The 20,523-nt window shown below is 33.1% G+C and overlaps 1 protein-coding gene across 10 annotated transcripts in view; it reads right to left on the bottom strand.

Annotated features, from left to right (window-relative positions):
- Nucleotides 1-10,115: 10,115 nt before the first annotated feature.
- The window catches only part of EPHA5 (EPH receptor A5), a gene marked incomplete at both ends in the record, with an annotated part of 324,390 nt that continues 313,982 nt past the window's right edge, over nucleotides 10,116-20,523 (bottom strand). For 6 of the 10 annotated variants that reach the window (XM_082652900.1, XM_082652901.1, XM_082652902.1 and 3 more), the window contains one exon: nucleotides 18,013-18,172. In XM_082652900.1, the coding sequence (XP_082509026.1) occupies nucleotides 18,013-18,172 (160 nt within the window). Of the gene's footprint in view, nucleotides 10,222-18,012; nucleotides 18,173-20,523 lie in introns of those variants that run through there. The other 4 variants (XM_082652895.1, XM_082652898.1, XM_082652897.1 and 1 more) reach the window with 1 other exon arrangement.

The following is a 20,523-nucleotide window of genomic DNA, read 5'->3' as shown; positions in this document are numbered from 1 at the left end:
ATGTATTTCCTTTATTTCATTTATTCTCTACTTTTCTGAGTACTATATATATGTACTTCTAGTTTTATACTTCTCTCTTTTTTTCACATGACACATAACATTCTTAATTTAAAGTTTAGCAAAATGCGTGTGTGCGTGTGCATGTGCACACACGCGTGTGGAATGTTTTCTTGATTTTCAGTCTTATTTCCAGGTCCCAGCCTTTTTTCCTCAGTCCCTCAGGGTTGATGCATTGTGCTGATGCACTCGTTTCTAATAAGATGCCCACACCATCAACAGCTGCTTGTTACACATTTCTTTTTTCTCAGAAAATATCTGTTCCCCCAGTCTGCTGCCTTCCTTGGCTAAGAATATTTGAAGAGTTCTATAACTTTTAATATCAAATGACATATTCACCAGGGTAATAATTTTTGTTTTAACGTTTTATTCTGTAACCTCTTAATTGAGGGCCATATCTTAAGTAACAGAAAATAATGAAATATAATACATATTTCAAAGAGAGTGAATTTGAGTAATTCATTTTTATATGTCTTAGGACCCACCCGACTCCATGCAGCTGCATCATAATTGTGCTATTGCATTGGTCTCCAGGAAAAGTAGGCATGAGTATGGATGGATCATTGTTCAGATACAATGTACTGATACAGATACATCCCAGAGTGGATATCGTCTTGTCATTGAATCCCCACAGTAACATAGGTTGAGAAAATAATAGCATTCTTACGATTAACTTGGTAAGTGGTCACGCAGATTAGAATTACCACGTGGTAGTAGTAATAATCCCTACCAGCTAAAAGTGTTCCATGGTCACACGTTTGGGGAATCATTGAACTAAATTTAGTTGAGGCTTTGTATTTCTAGAATGTTTTGTGAAGCTCTAATAGAGGATAATACAAGCAAAGTTTTCAAAACCTATTTGACTTTGACCTTTGGACCACTTTTTTTTTTTTTCCATGAAGGACAAGGACCATTTATTTGTTGGAAACTGTTTTTCTATATTATGGACAATCAGGACTATGTGCTTTGACAGAACATGAAGGCACGGTTCATGAATAAACATGGGGAACATTCTGCAAATCTTGAGAATGACCTGTGCTTCACCACAAAAGTTAGATCATAATTTCTTGCCCCTTCTTCAGAATTAACAAAGCGAAGGACTCAGAAGTCTGCAATATACCTGCCCTGAAAACACATTTAGGCTGCACATTTCTGAAATACTTGGTTTGAAATTAATACTCATTATAATTGTATTTCACATATTTGTAGGAAAAAAAAGGATGATTGAAAAACTTTGTTGTTTGGTCTGACCTCCATACCTGATATGGTTAGAGCTGTTACTACTCCAAGGAAGATACAGTAAATCATTTTACTTTATCCTTATATCAGAGTGGAAAACCTTCAAGGCTTATCGTTTCATTTGAATGTATAAATTTTTATTTTCTTTAAAATATATTTTTTAGCATAATCCAAGTCAATTTGTTTGCTGACATGGTTCAGAATACCTTCTCTAAGGGGTATGTCTATTTATTTGTACAAAGGGCCAATCTGATGTTTCTAATTTTTTCTTTCATGATCCAAAGTTACACTATTTTATAAAATTTTGGATAAAATGTGCTGTATAATGTTTATAACTGTTTGCTCAATCGTGTAAGATTCCTATTAAATCCCCATCATAAAAATGCATAAGTTAAAGTATCAAGGAAGAGGGTCTCTTTGGTTCCGGGTGATATATTTAATTTTCTAGGCTATGTTTCCTACTTAGAGTTATCTTTGACTTTTTCTTATTTTTTCTACATTTGCTGGTGATACATCTGAGAAACATTTTCAATATGAAACTAATAAAATTTTATAAGTTTTAGATGGAGCTGAGGGTAGAGAAAATTTAAAATATAAATTTTAGATCTCTCCTTTTTTAACTACATATAAAGTAGTATCTTCTACTGGGAGTATGGAATAAGATATAAGTTGTGTTGAAGGTAAGGAAGTCAGTTTGGGATATACTGATTTTAAAATGCATTACATTACAGCCAGTTGGAGAGCTTTAGTAAAAATTTATACACATGGAGTTATATTTTGGGAGAAAGATTGGTGCTTGAGATTCAGTATGGAATGCTATTCCAATATATGTTAATATTGAAGACTTGTGAGTTGATACAACTTCCAAGGGAAAGCATATAGCATGGGATGGGAAGAGTACCCACAATTTCAGTATTTGAAAGGAAGGCAGAATAATAAAGGATAGTGGAAAGGATTGAAAATAAATGGCTAGAAATGTAGGCAAAGCAGGAAAGCTCTTGGATGCCAAGAAAGGGGGAATATTTAAGGTGGACATAACATCGAAAGGGCCTTCTTAATGTTGTTAAGACATTAGTCAAGATGAGAATAGAGAGACTGAAGAAAAAAGATCAGTAAAATATGCCATCAGGCCCAAGGGCCACAGGGGGGTCATTTGAACATTTGATCACTTTTAAATAAAACAAAACAAAATAACACCAATACACTGTTCTGCTTTATCTATATAAACTCTATCTCAGAAAAACTAAAGAGTTAATGAAGGGAAATTAGTCTTTATAAAAGTAGTATAGCATGAACAAAGAATGATGAAAATCACCATCTTGAAATTATTAACAAATAATTACTTGGCAATGGTCAATTGCCGTTAACATAGCAGAAAGATAGTTTGACTTTGTGTACTGATGGAAGTACACAAAACTACCTATGATGTATTCTTTAAAAAATCAAACCTGAATCTGACTGCCAATTTACAGGAAATAAAGGGAACATTTGGATATTGATTTAAGGGAACTGTAAAAAAAGGTATGATAAAACAGGGGAATACTGATTGGATATTTAAAAATATTTTTAAAGTTTATTAAATTTTAGGTAGGGTAATGGTATTACGATTATATTTTTAAAATAATCCCTCCATTTTGGAGATGCACTCTGAAATATTTATTTATGAAATGATATAATATCTGGCCTTTTCTTCAATCTAGGAGAAGAGATAGTGGAGTTATGTACAAAACAAGATTGGTATTGAGTTGATTATTGCTGAAGCTGGCTTACATGTACAAGTGAATTTATTAAAATTTTATCAATTTTTATTTGAAAGTTTTGATAATATTATGTTAAAACAAATACAGAATGAAAGGAATGATTGCAGTGAAATTAAAGAGAGGAAGAGATAAGAAAATCGAGGTAATTCTCTTACATGTTTTGATAGTGAAGAGATGGCAAAGTAGGATATATAAAGATACATAATATTTACTGAAGAATTATTATGTGGTGGACACTACTTTCACTCTATGTCGATATCTTTAGGTTATTATAACAGTCATGTTATTTCCTCACTTAATAGATGAGGTACCTGAAGGCAGGGAGGTTAAATGGCTTGTCTGAGTTCATGCAATTGTTAAGTGACAGATCAGGATATGAAATGTTGGCTCCAGACAACCATGGTGCTCTGTACTCCGTCACACGGTGTAGAGGAGGAGTAATGGGGCCAGGGAGACTGAGGATATTCAAGAGCAATGGATGGAACAGATTCCAAAGCATGTAGGAGAGTGTAATCTGGAACTCAGGGGCAGTAGGGTTAACTTTAAAAGAGAGAAGGGATATATGAATGAGCTATGTGATCTGGATGAAAATCACTTAAACTTGCATAGGCTCCATTTCTATCTTTGTTCAAAAGAAAAACAGAATAAATGTCTCAACTGTTGTGAGGATTGAATGAAGATTTTTACTTTCTGGAAATTTAGAATCATTAAGAAACTTCAAACTGAAATTAATAATCCCAACAGATTTGTATTTTTCATAACCAACTATTAAAAAATTAGATGGATGATTTAAGAATAACTCTTGCTGTGAAAAAATTCATCTATATTTCAGCATTTTTGCCAACTTCATTCCAATTGCTAGTTTTTAGCTGCTGAATTCAAGTAGAATACATTTGATATTTTATATAGAACTCTGCTTAATTTGAATGGCTACTGTGGATTTTCAGAAACATCAACTTATTTTACTTTTGGTAATAATAATTTGGTAGTAAATCACCTGTAGACTTCAAAGTTTCATAGAGGAATTTCAGCTATCATGGATGGAATTAAGTAATATATATTTATTACAATTTCCTAAGCTTGTAAGTGAGAAAACTATGACATATGCTAGAAAAATACTCTGAATTAGATTGTGCTGCTACTCAGTGGAAGAATCACAAATAAGAAAAACTTTTTTTGATTCCCAAAGTCTGCTTATTCTGAAAACTGAATATGTTAGAAATGTAATCAGTCAGATCCTGGTTCCCACCTAAGGTTTACACTTTGCTTTGGAAAAGTGTGCACATCATTTTTTTTCACTAACCATTAGTTCCTGCATCAATTAAATTAACAGATTGGCTTAAATTAATCCATTACCTAGATAGCACGGGGTGGAATCAGAATAGTGTGGTAGAAAGTACATGGGTTTGGTCTCAAATAAATGTGGGTTTCATCCTACCTTTGAAAAGAAGTCAGACTGGGCAATTTCTTGACAGCTTTGAGTCATTGTTTCCTTATGAGTAAAGCAGAGACAATAAAATGTATCTCAAAGGTAAGTGTAAAATTTCTAATACAAAATAGTGCATTCTTATTAAATGTTAATTAACTTTTCCACCACCACCCCATCACTCCTACCTGGTCAAAAGTGCCTATGGATTGGGGGAAAATTCCTTTTATCACAGGATCTTTACCTCTGTAGCAAAGCAAGAGTAAGAATTGTCTACTTGCTGAGAAAGAACTCATAGTCTTTACATGAGAGTAAAGCAAATAGCATATGATTTCCCTTGTAATAGTGATTTTCTGCATAGACAAAGGGGTTATGGATAATTTCCAGAGGCATGGTGATGTCACTTTTTATGAATTAAGTGCAAACAAAATACAAATATGATTCATTTCCTCGAATACAGCAGATTGTTTGTTATGCTTTTTACAAAAGGAGACCAATATGATACAATACACAGAGAAGAAGAGGGAGTGTTTGTACTTAATGACATCCCTTCCTGTAAGAATGCAACTCCTCCACACTCTGCCACAAACAGATGCTTGTTGATAAGAACGTCATCAGAAAGTCTCTTTTTGCAGACGGTACACACAGTTTTCTGTTTGTTTGGTTTTTTTTCTTTCAAGTAATGTTGTATAACACTGTCACAATTAAACTTCTAATTAGGTTTCACATAGTTATGCTCATGTCCAACAATCTCAGTGTCAAACTCTAGTTGCAAAAAATATTTGAATGCAAAGATTCGTGAATATGTCTTTGAGGAAAAGAGATGCTGATTGCACTTTAAATATTTAGCATAAGAAATTCCAACATGTTTAGCAGAAGGAACTGAAATCATTATACAAAGACTATAAGTTTAAAGTCTTTTGGGGGAGGGTTAAGCATGACAATCGGAATTAACTGTATTCAAGTGTTTTTTTATTTTCTGAAAAAATATAAAATTTCATATCTTACACTACAAAAACATGTACACAAACCAAATGCACATAGAGCTTCAAACGGAGAAAAAATACATAAATGCTAATTCTTCCTTGAATTAATGTTGAGGCAGGGACTTGAGATATCCCAATGCCTAACATAGAATAATGCTATACAGCTGCTTCTGACTTGCCTGAAACTAAAACATTCTAATAAACATATTAACAAATGACTGAGTCTAAGTTTTATTCTCAGACTATTATAAATGTAAATTTTTACACTTTTAAATAATAAATTGTAAAACTATTAGCATCTAAAGATGCACAAACATGTTGACCACTGAAACTTCTACTGTTAAGATAGCCCAGCTTGAATAAATATCACATTTTTTGCCACCTTCAATTTTTTTCATTTACATTTAGAAGAAACAAATAACATTTGATTCTGATTATTATAAATAGACTCTTTAAGAACTGGTGTCTTTTCCTAAGCAATAATTATGTGGTCATTCTGAATAAGAACATTCAATCATTTATGTGTAAAAAGACTTCTTCATAAATCAACAAGAAATGAAAAGAAAGTTCTTATCTATTTCTTCTTTGATACGTTACTATATAATTAACAGCATAATAGAGAAAAATATTCAATGTAACCAGCTGTGCTACAGAGTTGAAAAAATGCTGACTTATTCTAGTTATTAATTTCAAATAAAACTAGCACTTTGATTGTTTATTCATTATCATCATCATCATTTTATTGTACCTACTTTTTATTTTGAGGTTAAACATCTGTCAGGACATAAGCAAAGACAGTTTACTATCATATTTAGCTTTCTTTTTTCTTTATTTTTAGAAAGGACAAAATGAGAAAAGGATCTTATTCTACTATGCAACATCATACATCTAGTAAATTTCTAACATCTGACTCAAATGGCATTTGCCATCTAATGTACAATTACAGCCAACAAATGTCTTCCACAGGTAAATATCTCTGCTTGTGCTTTTGAGAACCCACTTTAAATGGGAGAAAGAATGGTGTTAAAAAAATCTTTAACTTTCACATGGAGATTAAATAGCAGACATGCAAACACATTAAGTGCTCAACTGATATTAATTTTCCATTTTAAACTTGAGATAGGAAACTATTTCTTCACCATTGCACACTGGTTAAAACTCTTACAAACTGAGTTAAGGATGTTTTGCATTGTTTTGGCAACTCTGAAACTAATAATGCTGACCACATTTAAGTTTAGGTAGAATATTGGAATATAATTTTTATAGTAATCCTACAATTTTAGAACACTGACTTGGTGATTATAATACAAGAAATAAAAGACCATGCACATTCATTTTTTTTAAATGGGAAAATCAAAATTTTTACATTTTTACATACAATTCATACATTTCAACAGCCAAGAAGAACTGATTATGTCATTTTTACATGTGAGCAAATGGCAAGATTAGAAAACAAATTATGATTGATAAAAGTAGAATTGAGTGACTTCGACAGATATCAGTAGTTGAGAATTACTCCCTGCTTTTACCTCTTTTTCAAAGTTAAACACTGAGAAAGACTTATGCTTTAAAGGTATTGTTACTGATAGTTAAAATAACATTATGTTTAATTTGACAAATCTATCTTATGTACTAAAATTATTGAATCTATATTTTATTTTTGTTGTCTGGTAGGTGACGATATGAACCAAAAGGATAAATCACACAATCAAGATTTGTCAAACCTTACCCTGGGTTACTGCCTTGTTGCATTTCACAAAAGCTGCCTCTCTCCTTGTTCCACTTCTCACATTTATAGATGAGATTGGCACTTCCCAATTGGTGATATATCGAGTAGTGAACAAATATTTTTGAAAGAAATTCTTTCTTCTTTTTTTGGGGGGGGGGCGGGAGTGCATCTTCTAAAATCATATTGACATTCCTTAGAAAGTCTCAACCAAAGTGAGATATGGATGAAAGCTATGTGTTTATTTAACTTTCATCTCAATTTACTTTACAAAATATACATTAAGGTTGCAAAGGAAGGAAATAAATTTGATCGAAATTAATTTATAATGTTCTTTTGTGAAAAAGAGAAAATCTGCATTGTAACTTCAAATTCCAATCACTTAGATATATTCCGTCCTGACCTCCGAATCATCTTTGAACACATAAAGCTGGAAAACAATTTAAGTATATTTGTTATGTATAAGTAATTATGAGTCCATCAACTCTAAAATTTATGGTCATTTCTCTTTTAAATCAATAAATTTATTCTTACTTTGAAGTTTCTCAGTTGTTACTTTATCACTTATATTTGGTTGGTTTTACTAAATTCAATAAATGCAACACAATCTCCAATTATTTTGTACAAAAGGAATTAGTTTAGTTACTTTTTTGTTTTCTGAAACAAACAAATGCATCTTTCATAATGGTGATTTTATCAAGACAAAGTTAAATCCATCTCTCTCTATTTTCTCTGGAAATTTCACTACTATAGAGTATACTTAAGCATAGTTTGTGTGGACCCATGGTACAGTACAGACTCAGTAAAGAATTATAGCCCTAATTGGACGGGACTCAATATATCATTTGAAATTGCTTAAAACTTCCCTTTTTCCCTATATTCTTTAGCAAAGAGATATTTAAGTAAAAGGTGGGCAGGGTAGAAAGAAGGTACGTCCCCAAAGTTTATTCTTGTATATGCTAACATTTGACTGAAACAGGCACTTGGGAAAGAGAGAGGGAGTACCAACAATATAATGCTGGTATATTCTCTATGGATGTCACTAATCCAAGCTACTCCAGTATAACTATTGCCACTGATAACCAGAAGTAGGCTGTATTTTGCTTAAATGCTGTGCTCTTTGAATAATCACATGTCATTCATGATTTATAAAGTGTAATCATACAAAAAAACTTGGTTATTTCACCAAGGAGCTCAGTTTTGTTCAAGTTCTAATGACGGTTCAAATGTCAGTCTTCACCAAGTGTGGTATATAGAATGTACATAGGACATATATTTCTTAATAAGGCCAGTTAAATAACACTTTAGATTGGCTCATCAAAATAAATTCAGTTCAGTGTAACTGAATACAAGATGAAATTACCAAATGAATAAACTGCCATCAACAAATAAAACTGTCAAGTCTTGCCATAGAGAAAATTCTAAAGGGAAAAATATATACATATGTATTTGTCATCATTCCATTGCTGCTTTAGTATCAAAATTTCTTAGAGCTGAGCCACAAGGGAAATGGTTACCAAGGATTAACACTTAGGGGTAATGCTTGGTGCTATGTGCTGGATTTAACAACATTAACAGAAGTCTGCACAGTTAAATCCTTCTACATCCTGCTGAAAACGTGCCCTTGGGTGTCAACTTTGCTTGACAAGATATTTTCTGGGACTCAGAAAGGTGAAATTTCTTACAGGGGTGCAAGATTAATGGCTAGAAGAACTGCATTATCACAGATATCACAAAGTATTTTTAAAACGCCAAAGGGGATTTAGTCTTTTAGACATTTCCTGTTCGTGAATAAAGAGATTTAGTAGCTTTTAGACACATGAGAGGAAAAAAGACACAAGCTTGGGTTAAATTTTGTTTTAAGCTTCCCTATTTCTCCGATTCCTAATACACTCTGGAACACTTGTTCCTGAATGTTGCTAAAATTAAAACACTATTAACAATGCAAGCAGAATGGTAATACACACATGTGCAAGCCACACACACACAGAGCTCCAACTTAAATTGATTCCTGGGTATATAGCAAATTATACAGTATATTCACATTTATTACCTAGTAGTTTCTAGAAGAACAACTATAAGTAAATTTTATAACACAGAAAAATAAATATACACCCTGTATTGTACTTGTCCTTGATCAAGCAACATGTTTATACACCAGTTTCTATAACTTAACGCTGTGTAACAGCATTTAAAATTACAAAAGAAGATATCTATTTAGAAATTATCTAACCATATTGCTCTTCAATACACTTATGTAGACAATTAAGACTTGAAGTTTGAAGTAAACTTCAGTAAACTGCAGCTTTTGTTAGCCCACAAATGGCTATAAAACTTTTCCTTTCAAACAGATTCTTGGAAATTTTGAAAAGGGCTGCCTTCTTTCTATAAAGGTGCTATAGGGGCTTCCCTGGTGGCACAGTGGTTGAGAGTCCGCCTGCCGATGTGGGGGACACGGGTTCATGCCCCGGTCTGGGAAGATCCCACATGCCGCGGAGCGGCTGGGCCCCTGAGCCATGGCCCCTGAGCCATGGCCGCTGAGCCTGCGCGTCCGGAGCCTTTGTGAGAGGGGCCCGCATACCGCAAAAAAAAAAAAAAAGGTGCTATATATAGTTATATATTTCATGTATAAAATTTTGTAGAAGTAGTGAGAAGGATTTTGTTGTAATATAAGATGTTTAACCTCATGTTCTTATTCCATGCAGGTTATATTTGCTTCATGAAAAATGAAAATATTGAGAGGAAGATAAAGAGATTTTAGTAAAACACTGATCACAAATTCTGTGGCTGAAACAAACGCTTTCTTAAGGTTTAGAAATCACTGAGTTTTCCCTTTTACCCCCTTTTTTGTTAAAATAAATCTCAGGGCTTGTTTACAAAGTGCAGAATCATTCACTTGACGAAGTGACAATTAACTGAAGTTACAATGGCACCATCCTGTTGACCAGCTGCACCTTCATTTCTTGAAGGCTGTTCATAATCTTCTTCTGGTGACCAACAAGAGTCACTCCAAGCCGTCTCAAATCCCTGCATGAAGAAAGCACACATTGGATGTATGTATTGATTCAATTTGTAGCACACCTCAATATTTCACGCTGGCAAAGAGGCAAACATTTTGCAGAAACTAATTAGATTACAGTCCCAATTTAGACATACAGGGTCCAGTTTTCAAAAGCAGGCTCTAAAATTGTACCTGAAAATCTGTTTGCAGTCAAAGATATATTTACAACAAGGAGTGATATATTATACATTTGCCACCCTTTTTGGACATGATTATTTTGGTGGCACAGAGCAATGAAAAAACAAATTTGCACATGCTTACCAATAAATATTTAAATTAAAGGGTACAATTTCATTGAACGGTTTTGAAAATATGGACCTATAATATGAACAAGCACTTTTTTTTTTTGCTAAAAGAAGGGAGCATAAAATATACTTTAAAAAATTTCATAGCTAAGCAGTTGAAGACCAAACTTTTCAAATGACTCAGTCAGCACAATCATCTTCTATAACAGATATCTTTAGGGGATAATCAGCACTACATTGCTCTTATAACACTTACAAATATTTTATTTTTTACTTGGAACCCAAAGTAGAGGAGCTTTCTTCCTTTATCAAATACATCTAGGCTCTATTGGCATTTAGAGCATTCTGAAGATTACACGCTATCAAGCAGTCTTTTTAGCCAAGATGCTCTCATACTGTTTCTTTTAAACAAGCTTATTATTCAAAAGAAAACTACAAATGTTTAGATTCCTAAACTACTAGCATATTATGGAGCTCAAGGCCAGTGCTTATGGTTTTTAAATGTTATTTCATAGGATATTCAGGAATTCTATTTTCCCAAAATATGCATTTGGCAAATATAATAATTCAGGTACATTTGGCAAATAATAACATTAATTATAAAAAATGAGCATTAACAATTCAAGATTTTTAAATGACAAGGGATGTTTGGTATGTTAGATTTTTTAGATAATTACTCTATTTAACACATTATGCTAAAAGTAGAATATTTTTGCATTCAGTAAGTGCATCAATTTCAGATTGTCTTAGAATTCTTTAGAATTGCACACAATGACACTAGAATTATTATATGTAAAATTGAATAGTTTTGGAAGATCAAAGAAATCTCTTAATTATCAGAGGATACAAATTGAATAAAAGGGTACTTAACCTCCATGTGTATTATTATTGGAAATAATTATTTATCTAAATAATATCTTAGGTGTCTTTTTCTATTTATGTTTTCTTGATTTCTTATGAGAGTTTTAGCAAATGGCAAATAGCTAAAAAAAAAAAAAAAAGCAATCACTTGGCTAGATAACACAGCCAGTCTTAGCAGAACCGGGACTAAAACCAGGAATCTGACACCAAAGTCCATACTCTTAATTTCTCATTTCTCTGAGATATAATTTTGAGCAAAGAACTTTAAATTCCATGTAATTATTTATTCACTTGTAAAATGAGAACTCTGTATATATAACATCAAATATCCAAAATTCTAAAAGAAAGAAGATATCTAATAAAGGAAACCAAACACTTACTTCTTTGACTGAAGCTATGGAAACACAATCTATAGAAGTATACTTCATGGCAACTACAGTTATGGGCTGTATAACTAATACTCATGTTTCCACATGTAATTTATGCATCATGAATTGTGAAGACAGGAGAATTCATGGGTGCTCACTACCAAACTTTGGACCTAAGTCAGGAGAAAAGAGTCTAAAATTTCTTAAACTGAAAGCAATTGACCTCTACTAGAGAATGTAAATAATTAGTACTTGAAATAAAGTTTAAAACATATGTTTTATCACATGCTTTATAAATCTACAGGTGATTCTGACAAATTCAGATTTGAAAGTACTGATTTAATATATACATACTTAAACTGCACAATTCATATGGCCAACCCAATTAATAGGAATGAGGCTTTGAAAATAGCTATTACAGTTTATTCTGAAAGACCTGAAAAAATTTTACAGGTTTTCCTGCTCAAACAGGGTGGACTTTGCATATACAATATCAAAACCTTAATTTGAAGTGTGTATCTATGGCGGGGGGCATGGGTGTATGCGTGTATGTATTCCATATTCCAACTCTTGGTTGTTTTGTCTAACTCATGAAATCATTAGTTTGACTTATTTTTGTTTCCACTGTCTTAACCTGTTATTATATTATATGTAAGTATAACCTCATTCTCTGCAAATAACCACAAGCAAGACTCTGGTTCAGTGCTTTGGGAATTTAAATTTTTTGTGGCATCTATATCATGCTAAAGAATGAATGTTTTAAGGAATTGTATTGGATTAATACAGTTATAGAGTTTGTGTTTACAGGCAAATAAAACCTGTCCTTCTTCAGAACATTTCATATATCTAGATTTTAAATTAAATTTGGTTGAATTTTCCCAAGCATAAAATTTTATTTAGGATCATCTTATGATCTGATTATCCCCTAAGATTCATACGGAAGGTCAGACCACTGAAATTCTCTCTCTCCTTCTTCCTCTCTCTCCCTCCATCTCACCTCCCACCTCTACCCCTCCTTCCATGGGATAAACGGAATTATGAGAACACAGCATTGAGTTTTACATACTGCCATAAATTATGTCTTTAATGGAATGCTGTTGTTTTTAAAATCTGATCTGTCATTTCAAAAGCTGTCAAATTAATGTGCAGAGATTTAGAAAGTAGCATTTATAATGCATGCAATATACATTTACCTTTATACAATGTGATTTACAGTTAAAAAGTGGGCAGAAATAAGATTATTAATGCAGTTAAACTTGTTCTCAGCAGCAAAGTAGTTTCTTTAAAAATCCCATTTATTATTTTTCTAATAATACTACAAATGAGAATTAAAAAGGTATTAGAAAAACGTTTCTAATAAAGGCTAAGTAACTTTATTCCAATATTGATAAGTACATTAAAGTATTTTCTTTTATGTATTTTGTCTCACACTTTTGTGATTTCCAACAATTTCCATTTTACTCCTTAAAGTACATAGTAAATGGTCAATTTAACAGTAATAATGTGAAAGAAATTTGATAAAACTGAAGTATTTTACATTTCATGATGAAGGTGCTGCTCTATTTGCAATGATTTTTGAAAAACTAACTTGAAAATGTATAAGATGTATTTTACTACTTCATTTTTCTATATAGGAATTTTTGTAGCAAGGCAAAGTTTTAGGTGTGTCCCCTTTACAAATATTATACTAATTTTTATCATGACCACGTGTAATCTTAAGTAATACCCAAAGCCAATTCTAATGATGATAAACTATATTTCAGCATAGGCCTATGAATCTAAACATGATGAGAATAGTATTGTTACATAAAAAATGATTTGGATTTTGTCAACAAAGCATGGTTAGTTTCAGAAACGCTGCAAATATAATGAATTGCCATTGTTGTGATGATATTCCAATCTTTTTTTCAAATGTTATTCCATAATATTAAATAATGGAAAACACTGATATTATGGTGCTAAAATGGCAGAATGAAAAATGGAGAATAACGAGAGGTGTTTAGTTGATATTGGAGCCAGCTCTTGATTATTCAGGATGTAGTTCATCCACTTGTAGAGGAAACATTCCCTTACATTCTTCTCCCTTCTGCTTTACACACCTTTTAGCCATATCATTGGTACTTAGCCCCACCAACACTGGCTGGATAGGAGAAGGGAGAAGAGAGTTTAATGAATATTCACTAAATTTCAGTGCTTATTCTTTTTGTCATAGTTTTATTATGCAGTTGTATGTTTGGACTTCTTTGGTTCACTTAAAAGAATCCTGATAATCATTATATATGTACTGTACAAGATAAATATACATATATTTGGCAAGAGAGAACTTAACCATGACCTGGTTATGTTTTTCAACGGTTGAGACCTTGTGAGGGTTACACTAGACATTTTAGCTTACTTATGTAGAGCACAGAGGATAGTAAGCACTCCTATGTGTATTTTAGGCATATAATAAATTATGCATAATGATAAGTTAAATTTATTTGAATTAGTGTGCACAAATTTTGGCTCTAGATTTGTGACACTTTCCTTTAAAATATTTTAAGACCTTATTTTAATAAATGATACTAATAGGAATCTCTTCAGCTTACACACAATTGATATAATATTTAAGTTCATTGGACTTTGCTCATTTTCTGAATAATCAAAAGTTGACAGTACTGGTCTGACAAGTTTAAAAAACAGCTGTAATACTGTCCTTAATTCAAATCTTTGGATTCATTTTGCAACTCACCTCAAGCTCACAATTCCCCCTATCGACCATAACTCACTGCACTTAAACACCATAGTACAGATTGCATCATTACTGCTACAACAATTGTTCTAATATGAGTACTGTTCACAGAACAGCAAAGTTTAGGCACAGTGATCAGCAGACAGAAACATCTAAGGTTGAAAGCCACTTTCATTGAACACATTTTAACTCTAAGATCTTGAAATATTTCATTTCTATTCCACATCAAGCCATACGTGTATGTGCTGGCAAAAACAAAAAACATAAATAAAATTAAACCTTTATGAAGGAAATTTTCACCAAAGTATGTGGTTCTGAAAAACTGTAATTGTTTACTCTTCCTTATTCTAAACCCACCATGAGAACAAATTTAATGGCACAAATTATAGCACATTTTTCTTATGTAGGTATATGGCAGTTTGATCTTTTGCTTTATATTAATTTTATTTTTTTTCTAAGCATTTATTACAGGTATGAATATTTCTTCCATTTCTCAGTTTCTATTATACTCTGGCAATAATACTGGCACTAATATTTTATTTTTATTTTATTTTATTTTATTTTTTTGCTGTACGCGGGCCTCTCACTGTTGTGGCCTCTCCCGCTGCGGAGCACAGGCTCTGGACGCGCAGGCTCAGCGGCCATGGCTCACAGGCCCAGCTGCTCCGCGGCATGTGGGATCTTCCCGGACCAGGGCACAAACCCGGGTTCCCTGCATCGGCAGGAGGACTCTCAACCACTGCGCCACCAGGGAAGCCCAATATTTTATTTTATTATAGTATTATACAGGCTACATAAAATTATTGTTTAGATATAGGCAAAGACTATGTATATATAAATCATTAAGTAGTTAAGAGTTTGTCTTTACTGATATCCCAGTTCCTTTGCCATAGTCTTTAATAATGACTGACTTTTTTTGGTGAAAGGCTAGCAAAATGCATAGATAATTTTGTTTCTTATATTTCTGACCAAACAAGTAACTGATTACCCACTCTTTTGTGAGTTATTTAACATAATATTTTGATAAATATGTTCTTACTAATAGGAAAAAAATATGCTCAAAAACACAATAAACAGGACTTCCCTGGTGGTGCAGTGGTTAAGAATCCACCTGCCAATGCAGGAGACATGGGTTCAATCCCTGGTCTTGGAAGATCCCACATGCCACGGAGCAACTAAGCCCATGTGCCACAACTACTAAGCCTGCACTCTAGAGCCCTCAAGCCACAACTACTGAGCCCGTGTGCCACAACTACTGAAGCCCGTGTGCCTAGAGCCCATGCTCCGCAACAAGAGAAGCCACCGCAATGAGAAGCCCGCGCACCACAATGAAGAGTAGCCCCTGCTCGCCGCAACTAGAGGAAGCCCACGCGCAGCAATGAAGACCCAACTTGGCCAAAAATAACTAAATAAAAAATAAATAAATTTATTAAAAAAAAATCAGTCCTCCAATTCAAATATTTTAAAAAAACAAACAAAAAACCCCACAGTAAACAAGATGACATGTATTTAAAAGGTGTTGGACTCTCCAATAAATCAGCTTCACTGAGGTTAAGGTTGGCTGGCTCAGTTCCTAGTAAGGAATGTGTTATTATGGTCCCAAGCAATTGACACATGGTGACCAACATTCTCTGAACAGGAAGATGTTGGAAAGTCTCTTAATTTCACCTTACTCTTCTGGTCAGAGTAAATAAATTAAAACATAAAATATCTGACAGGAGGCAATATAACAGGAGGCAACAAGCTACCAAAGTAACAAAGAGAGAAGAAATTGAACCAAGTAGAGAAGAACTGACCAGACAAAAATACTGCAAAAGAGAAATGAGTTGCAGACCATCATAAGATGATAGAAGAAGCTATTAGGGCTTGAAAGAAAACATACAAAATGAGAGAGTTTAGAGATAGAAGGGAAAATAGGAAAGTAAAGAGAAAGGAATTAAAAGAAATAAGAAAAAGTGAAACCATAATTCTAAAACACTCAACATATTTACAGTATTTGGGGGCCCCAAAGAAAGTAAAACAGAGGTAGTTAATGCAAAAGCCATTACTGGTGATTATAACTATTCTCTGAAGGGAGAAACAAAAAAAGTAGTGGATATAAATATATACATGTATATGTGGTATTTTAATAAAAAAAGAGACATCATTTAATGCAAATAGTTTTATTATATATTTACAAGTAATCTGACATCGGGTAGAAGAAATACCTACAGTATCATTTTAATATAAAATGACAAATGACTTTAATAAATTAAAATGACCATTTTTACAGAAAAATTAAAGAGCAATCATGTAAAAATAGTTTTAAATTATCAGTAAAATTTTCTATTTATTATTTTAAGTATAGCACAGATGAGTTTTTTGAGTGTCCAAAGAAATAATGGGCAAAGTATATGTGTCATCAAATATATATGATTTAGTGGTGATGGTGAAAATGAGATTCAATAAATTAAGATAGACAGCTGAGTGGTGATTTTAGGTCCTTTTAGCTATAGTTATGGAGAAGAGAAATGCTGAGAGAATATGACATTAATTGGTGATAAATGATGGTACCCTGCTACCTTTTTGTGGATGGGCAGTGAATTCAATGAACCAGAGAATGCCAGAATAGAAATGGTGAGAACCAAGCATTCAGTGTTCATATTATGTGAAGTAATGGAAGAAGGTCTGTGGTTTAGTGCTTTAGAAGGTTCTACCATGTTTTAAACCTTACAACAATATTTTAACCTTTGAATTTGTAGGTAATTTGAACTAAGTTATCATTTTATTCACAGGTTAAAACATCATTCGTGTTAATGTAATCTAGATGTAACCACCATAACAACAGTTAATTTTCACAAATAACAAATATTAGGCTAAAGTAATTACACATACAGAGTATATAATATGATACAAACAACTTACAAGAATTCAATATTTAACTCTAGTGATTTTTATTTAATAAGATTTGATAAACTTTATCTTAAACGTGCAAACAGAAAAGGGCACAATTGGTTCCACTGAGATTGTACCAAATAACAAATCAGAGGCAGGATCTAATATATCCTTGGATTGCAAGAATATAATATGCACCACTTAGAGAGTAAACAAGATTCCTGCCTGGGAAGCTTTGCTTAAGGTGATGTTACCTGGGTATTCATCAGAGCCAAAATTTAAGAGTATGTTTTGTTGTTATTTAGGGCTAGCCACACCAATTGTGTTTACAGTTTGTTTTGTTTTGTATTTACATTCATATAACATAGGTATCAGTATAAAAACTGTCAAGAAAACATCTTTTCCACAACACAAAGTACCAGTATTTTGCCAAGGAGATGTTATTCCAATTATTCAAATATGCAAATGTTATTTGTTTGAAGTAAAGAAGCAAAGATACTGGCCACAAGTAGCATTAACCATGCAGTTGTTAACAATACAGGCTAAAAATGAAGAGGCTTCTTTGAAAGCTGCCATACATGGACAAAGGTTAACTGATTTCCCTTGACCTCATCCAGATTGGTTTCTGAACAATTTTTCTCGCCCCAGCAATTATGTAAAAATTATCAGAAAAATTACTCACTCCAAGGTCACCTGAGCCACAGCGTCCATTGAACTGTATCCATTTTCCATGAAAATCTCTGTATATCGGCCCATTTTGATTGCTTCTAGCCATTCACCTACTGATCTGTAGGCCCCAGACCCCAGTGAGCCATGTTCTGCTAACAAATTAGGTACTCTAAAACACATAAAACACAAATATTAAAAGTAACATTTAAACTCTTTTGTAACAAATTATATTGTAATATTAGCTCATAATCAATGGATCTTTGAGTCTATAAGTATATTTATAATAGAAAAATATACAAATGCTAACAAGGAAGAAAGTAATTCAAAATACAGAACACAAAACAATCTGCTCAGATTTTTTCTATCGATAGTTAATGATGACTTATAATGGCTTGATATGTACATTAGCTAAAAATTCCATGTAGTAATTTAGATGTATTTACTTCCTAAAGCTGTTTTGTTTGTAAAAATAATATAGAAAATGCTACCGAATAGAGATATGCAGGATAATTTGTGTAAAGCCAATTGCTTCTAGACTTCACTAGAGAAACTCATGCTCATTTAAGCTACTTTCCAGGAGACCAGAAGTTAATTATCCTTTATATTATGCTCTTACATATACAGGGGTGCTTGTTAATTCACCTAATTACTGGTTAATTCCAGTAGTGGAACTGGAAAGCAAAATGTAACCCTCAATACATAAGAAAACTGAATAGAATTAATCAAACCATGTGATGCTCTTAACTATACTAAATTTATACACTTTGGCCAATAATATATGATATGATAATGATGATGAGGAAGATGATGATTTCTAGAAAGGTATCCTAAGGAAATAATCAGGAAAAATGGCAAAAAGTACATGTGCACATTTTTGCTAATGAAAGTAAACATCAAACGCAATTTAAATGTCCATCAGTGGGAGTTTACTTAAGTACATTTCAACCATAAGATATAGGACAAATACCTTTCTTTCTACTCATGTTCTCTGTACTTTCTCACATCCCATTTACACTTCAACCTATTTCAGTGTAGTTTCTTCCACACCAATTCTATAAAAATTGCTCTGGTTAAGGTGAGCAATGACCTCGATTTTATCAAAATCTGTGAAGATTTTCCAATATGTAAGATAACTGACCTTTCAGAAACATTCAACAATCACCACAACCACCTCCCTCTTGAAATATTACCTTACCTCAACCTTTTTTGAATCATTGTTCTTTCTTTTGTGGCTACCATAACACTGTATGTGTCTCTTCAATCTCTTTTGCTTGCTTCTTTGTCTGACTTTAAAATTTGGAGGTAGCCAGGACATGGCTCTATATCTTGTCTACTCAGGCTATAACTTTATTCTACTTTAGGCAGTTTTACCCACTTTCATAGCATCTATTTTTCTCCGATTTTCATCTCCTGCCTAAATCTCTCATATATTCATATGCTTACTTCATGTCTCCATTAGTTCCTGGGGTTCTCATCACAACATGTCCAAAGCCACACTACTCATCTTCTCCACATCCAATTCTTCCTGAAGTTCTCATCTTTATACTCTATGATACAATAGTCTGCTCCTTCCTCGTTTTCAGTCCCCTCACAATCTATAATTGTGTGTACTATCCATTCGACTTCCAATATATTGCAAATCTGACCATTTCTATTTAATTTGTCACCACCTTAGTTCAAGACATCATCATGTCTTACCTGCACAAGCACTCTAGCTCATAGTTATTCTGCTAAATTCTACTCTCACTTTCACAATGTTTTTATTTTGTTTCTCTCTCTCTCCCCCAACTGTGTGTTGCTCAATGTTGTATAATCAGCACCTAGCCCACAGCATGACACAGAGTAGACACATGAATATTTATTGGATGAATAAGTGGACATTTGGTAGTAATTTGTAGCATTAAACACTACAGTCAAAGATTTGTTGAAGATAGAATGGAGTATAGAATCTCGAAGTTGAGATTATAGAAGATTTGCAATTTTTGGTAATAGCAAAGTCTAGAATATGACTATGAAAAAGAGTTCAAGGTGGGCTAGAGACCAAAATCATTGAAGGGGAAAATTTCAAGTATTGAGAGATATTTGAATATCATCTACATGGTTACTCAAATCACCTAGTTTTGTGACATGGGTTGGGATAGAGAGAAAGAGGCAGTGAATCAGGAACTAACACCTTCTAGAACCAGGATTTGTCGATGACTGAATAAAGATGGGGTAGTGAGAGATACAGTCCTCCCCCAGTATCTGCAGGGGATTGTTTCCAGGACCCCGCCCTCCACCCCATGGATACCCAAAACTATGGATGCTCAAGTCCCTTATATAAAATGGTGTAGTACAGTCGGCTCTCCACATCTGCACATACAGAGGACCAACTGTATAGTCTTAAGCTAAATCTATTTAAATGAAACCTAGCAAGCTGAATTCTACATAATACATACAAGGAAGTATGAAAGTTCTTTGGAGATTTTAAAGCTGCTCTCAAGCTGTAATGATGATGCTGATATAAATTAATACAATTTA

This window comes from Grampus griseus (assembly GCF_964374135.1).
Source record: "Grampus griseus genome assembly, chromosome: 4".
Classification (NCBI taxonomy): domain Eukaryota; kingdom Metazoa; phylum Chordata; class Mammalia; order Artiodactyla; family Delphinidae; genus Grampus; species Grampus griseus.
The sequence above is the reverse complement of the archived record's forward strand: the minus strand, read 5'-3'. Positions and strand labels throughout refer to the sequence as shown.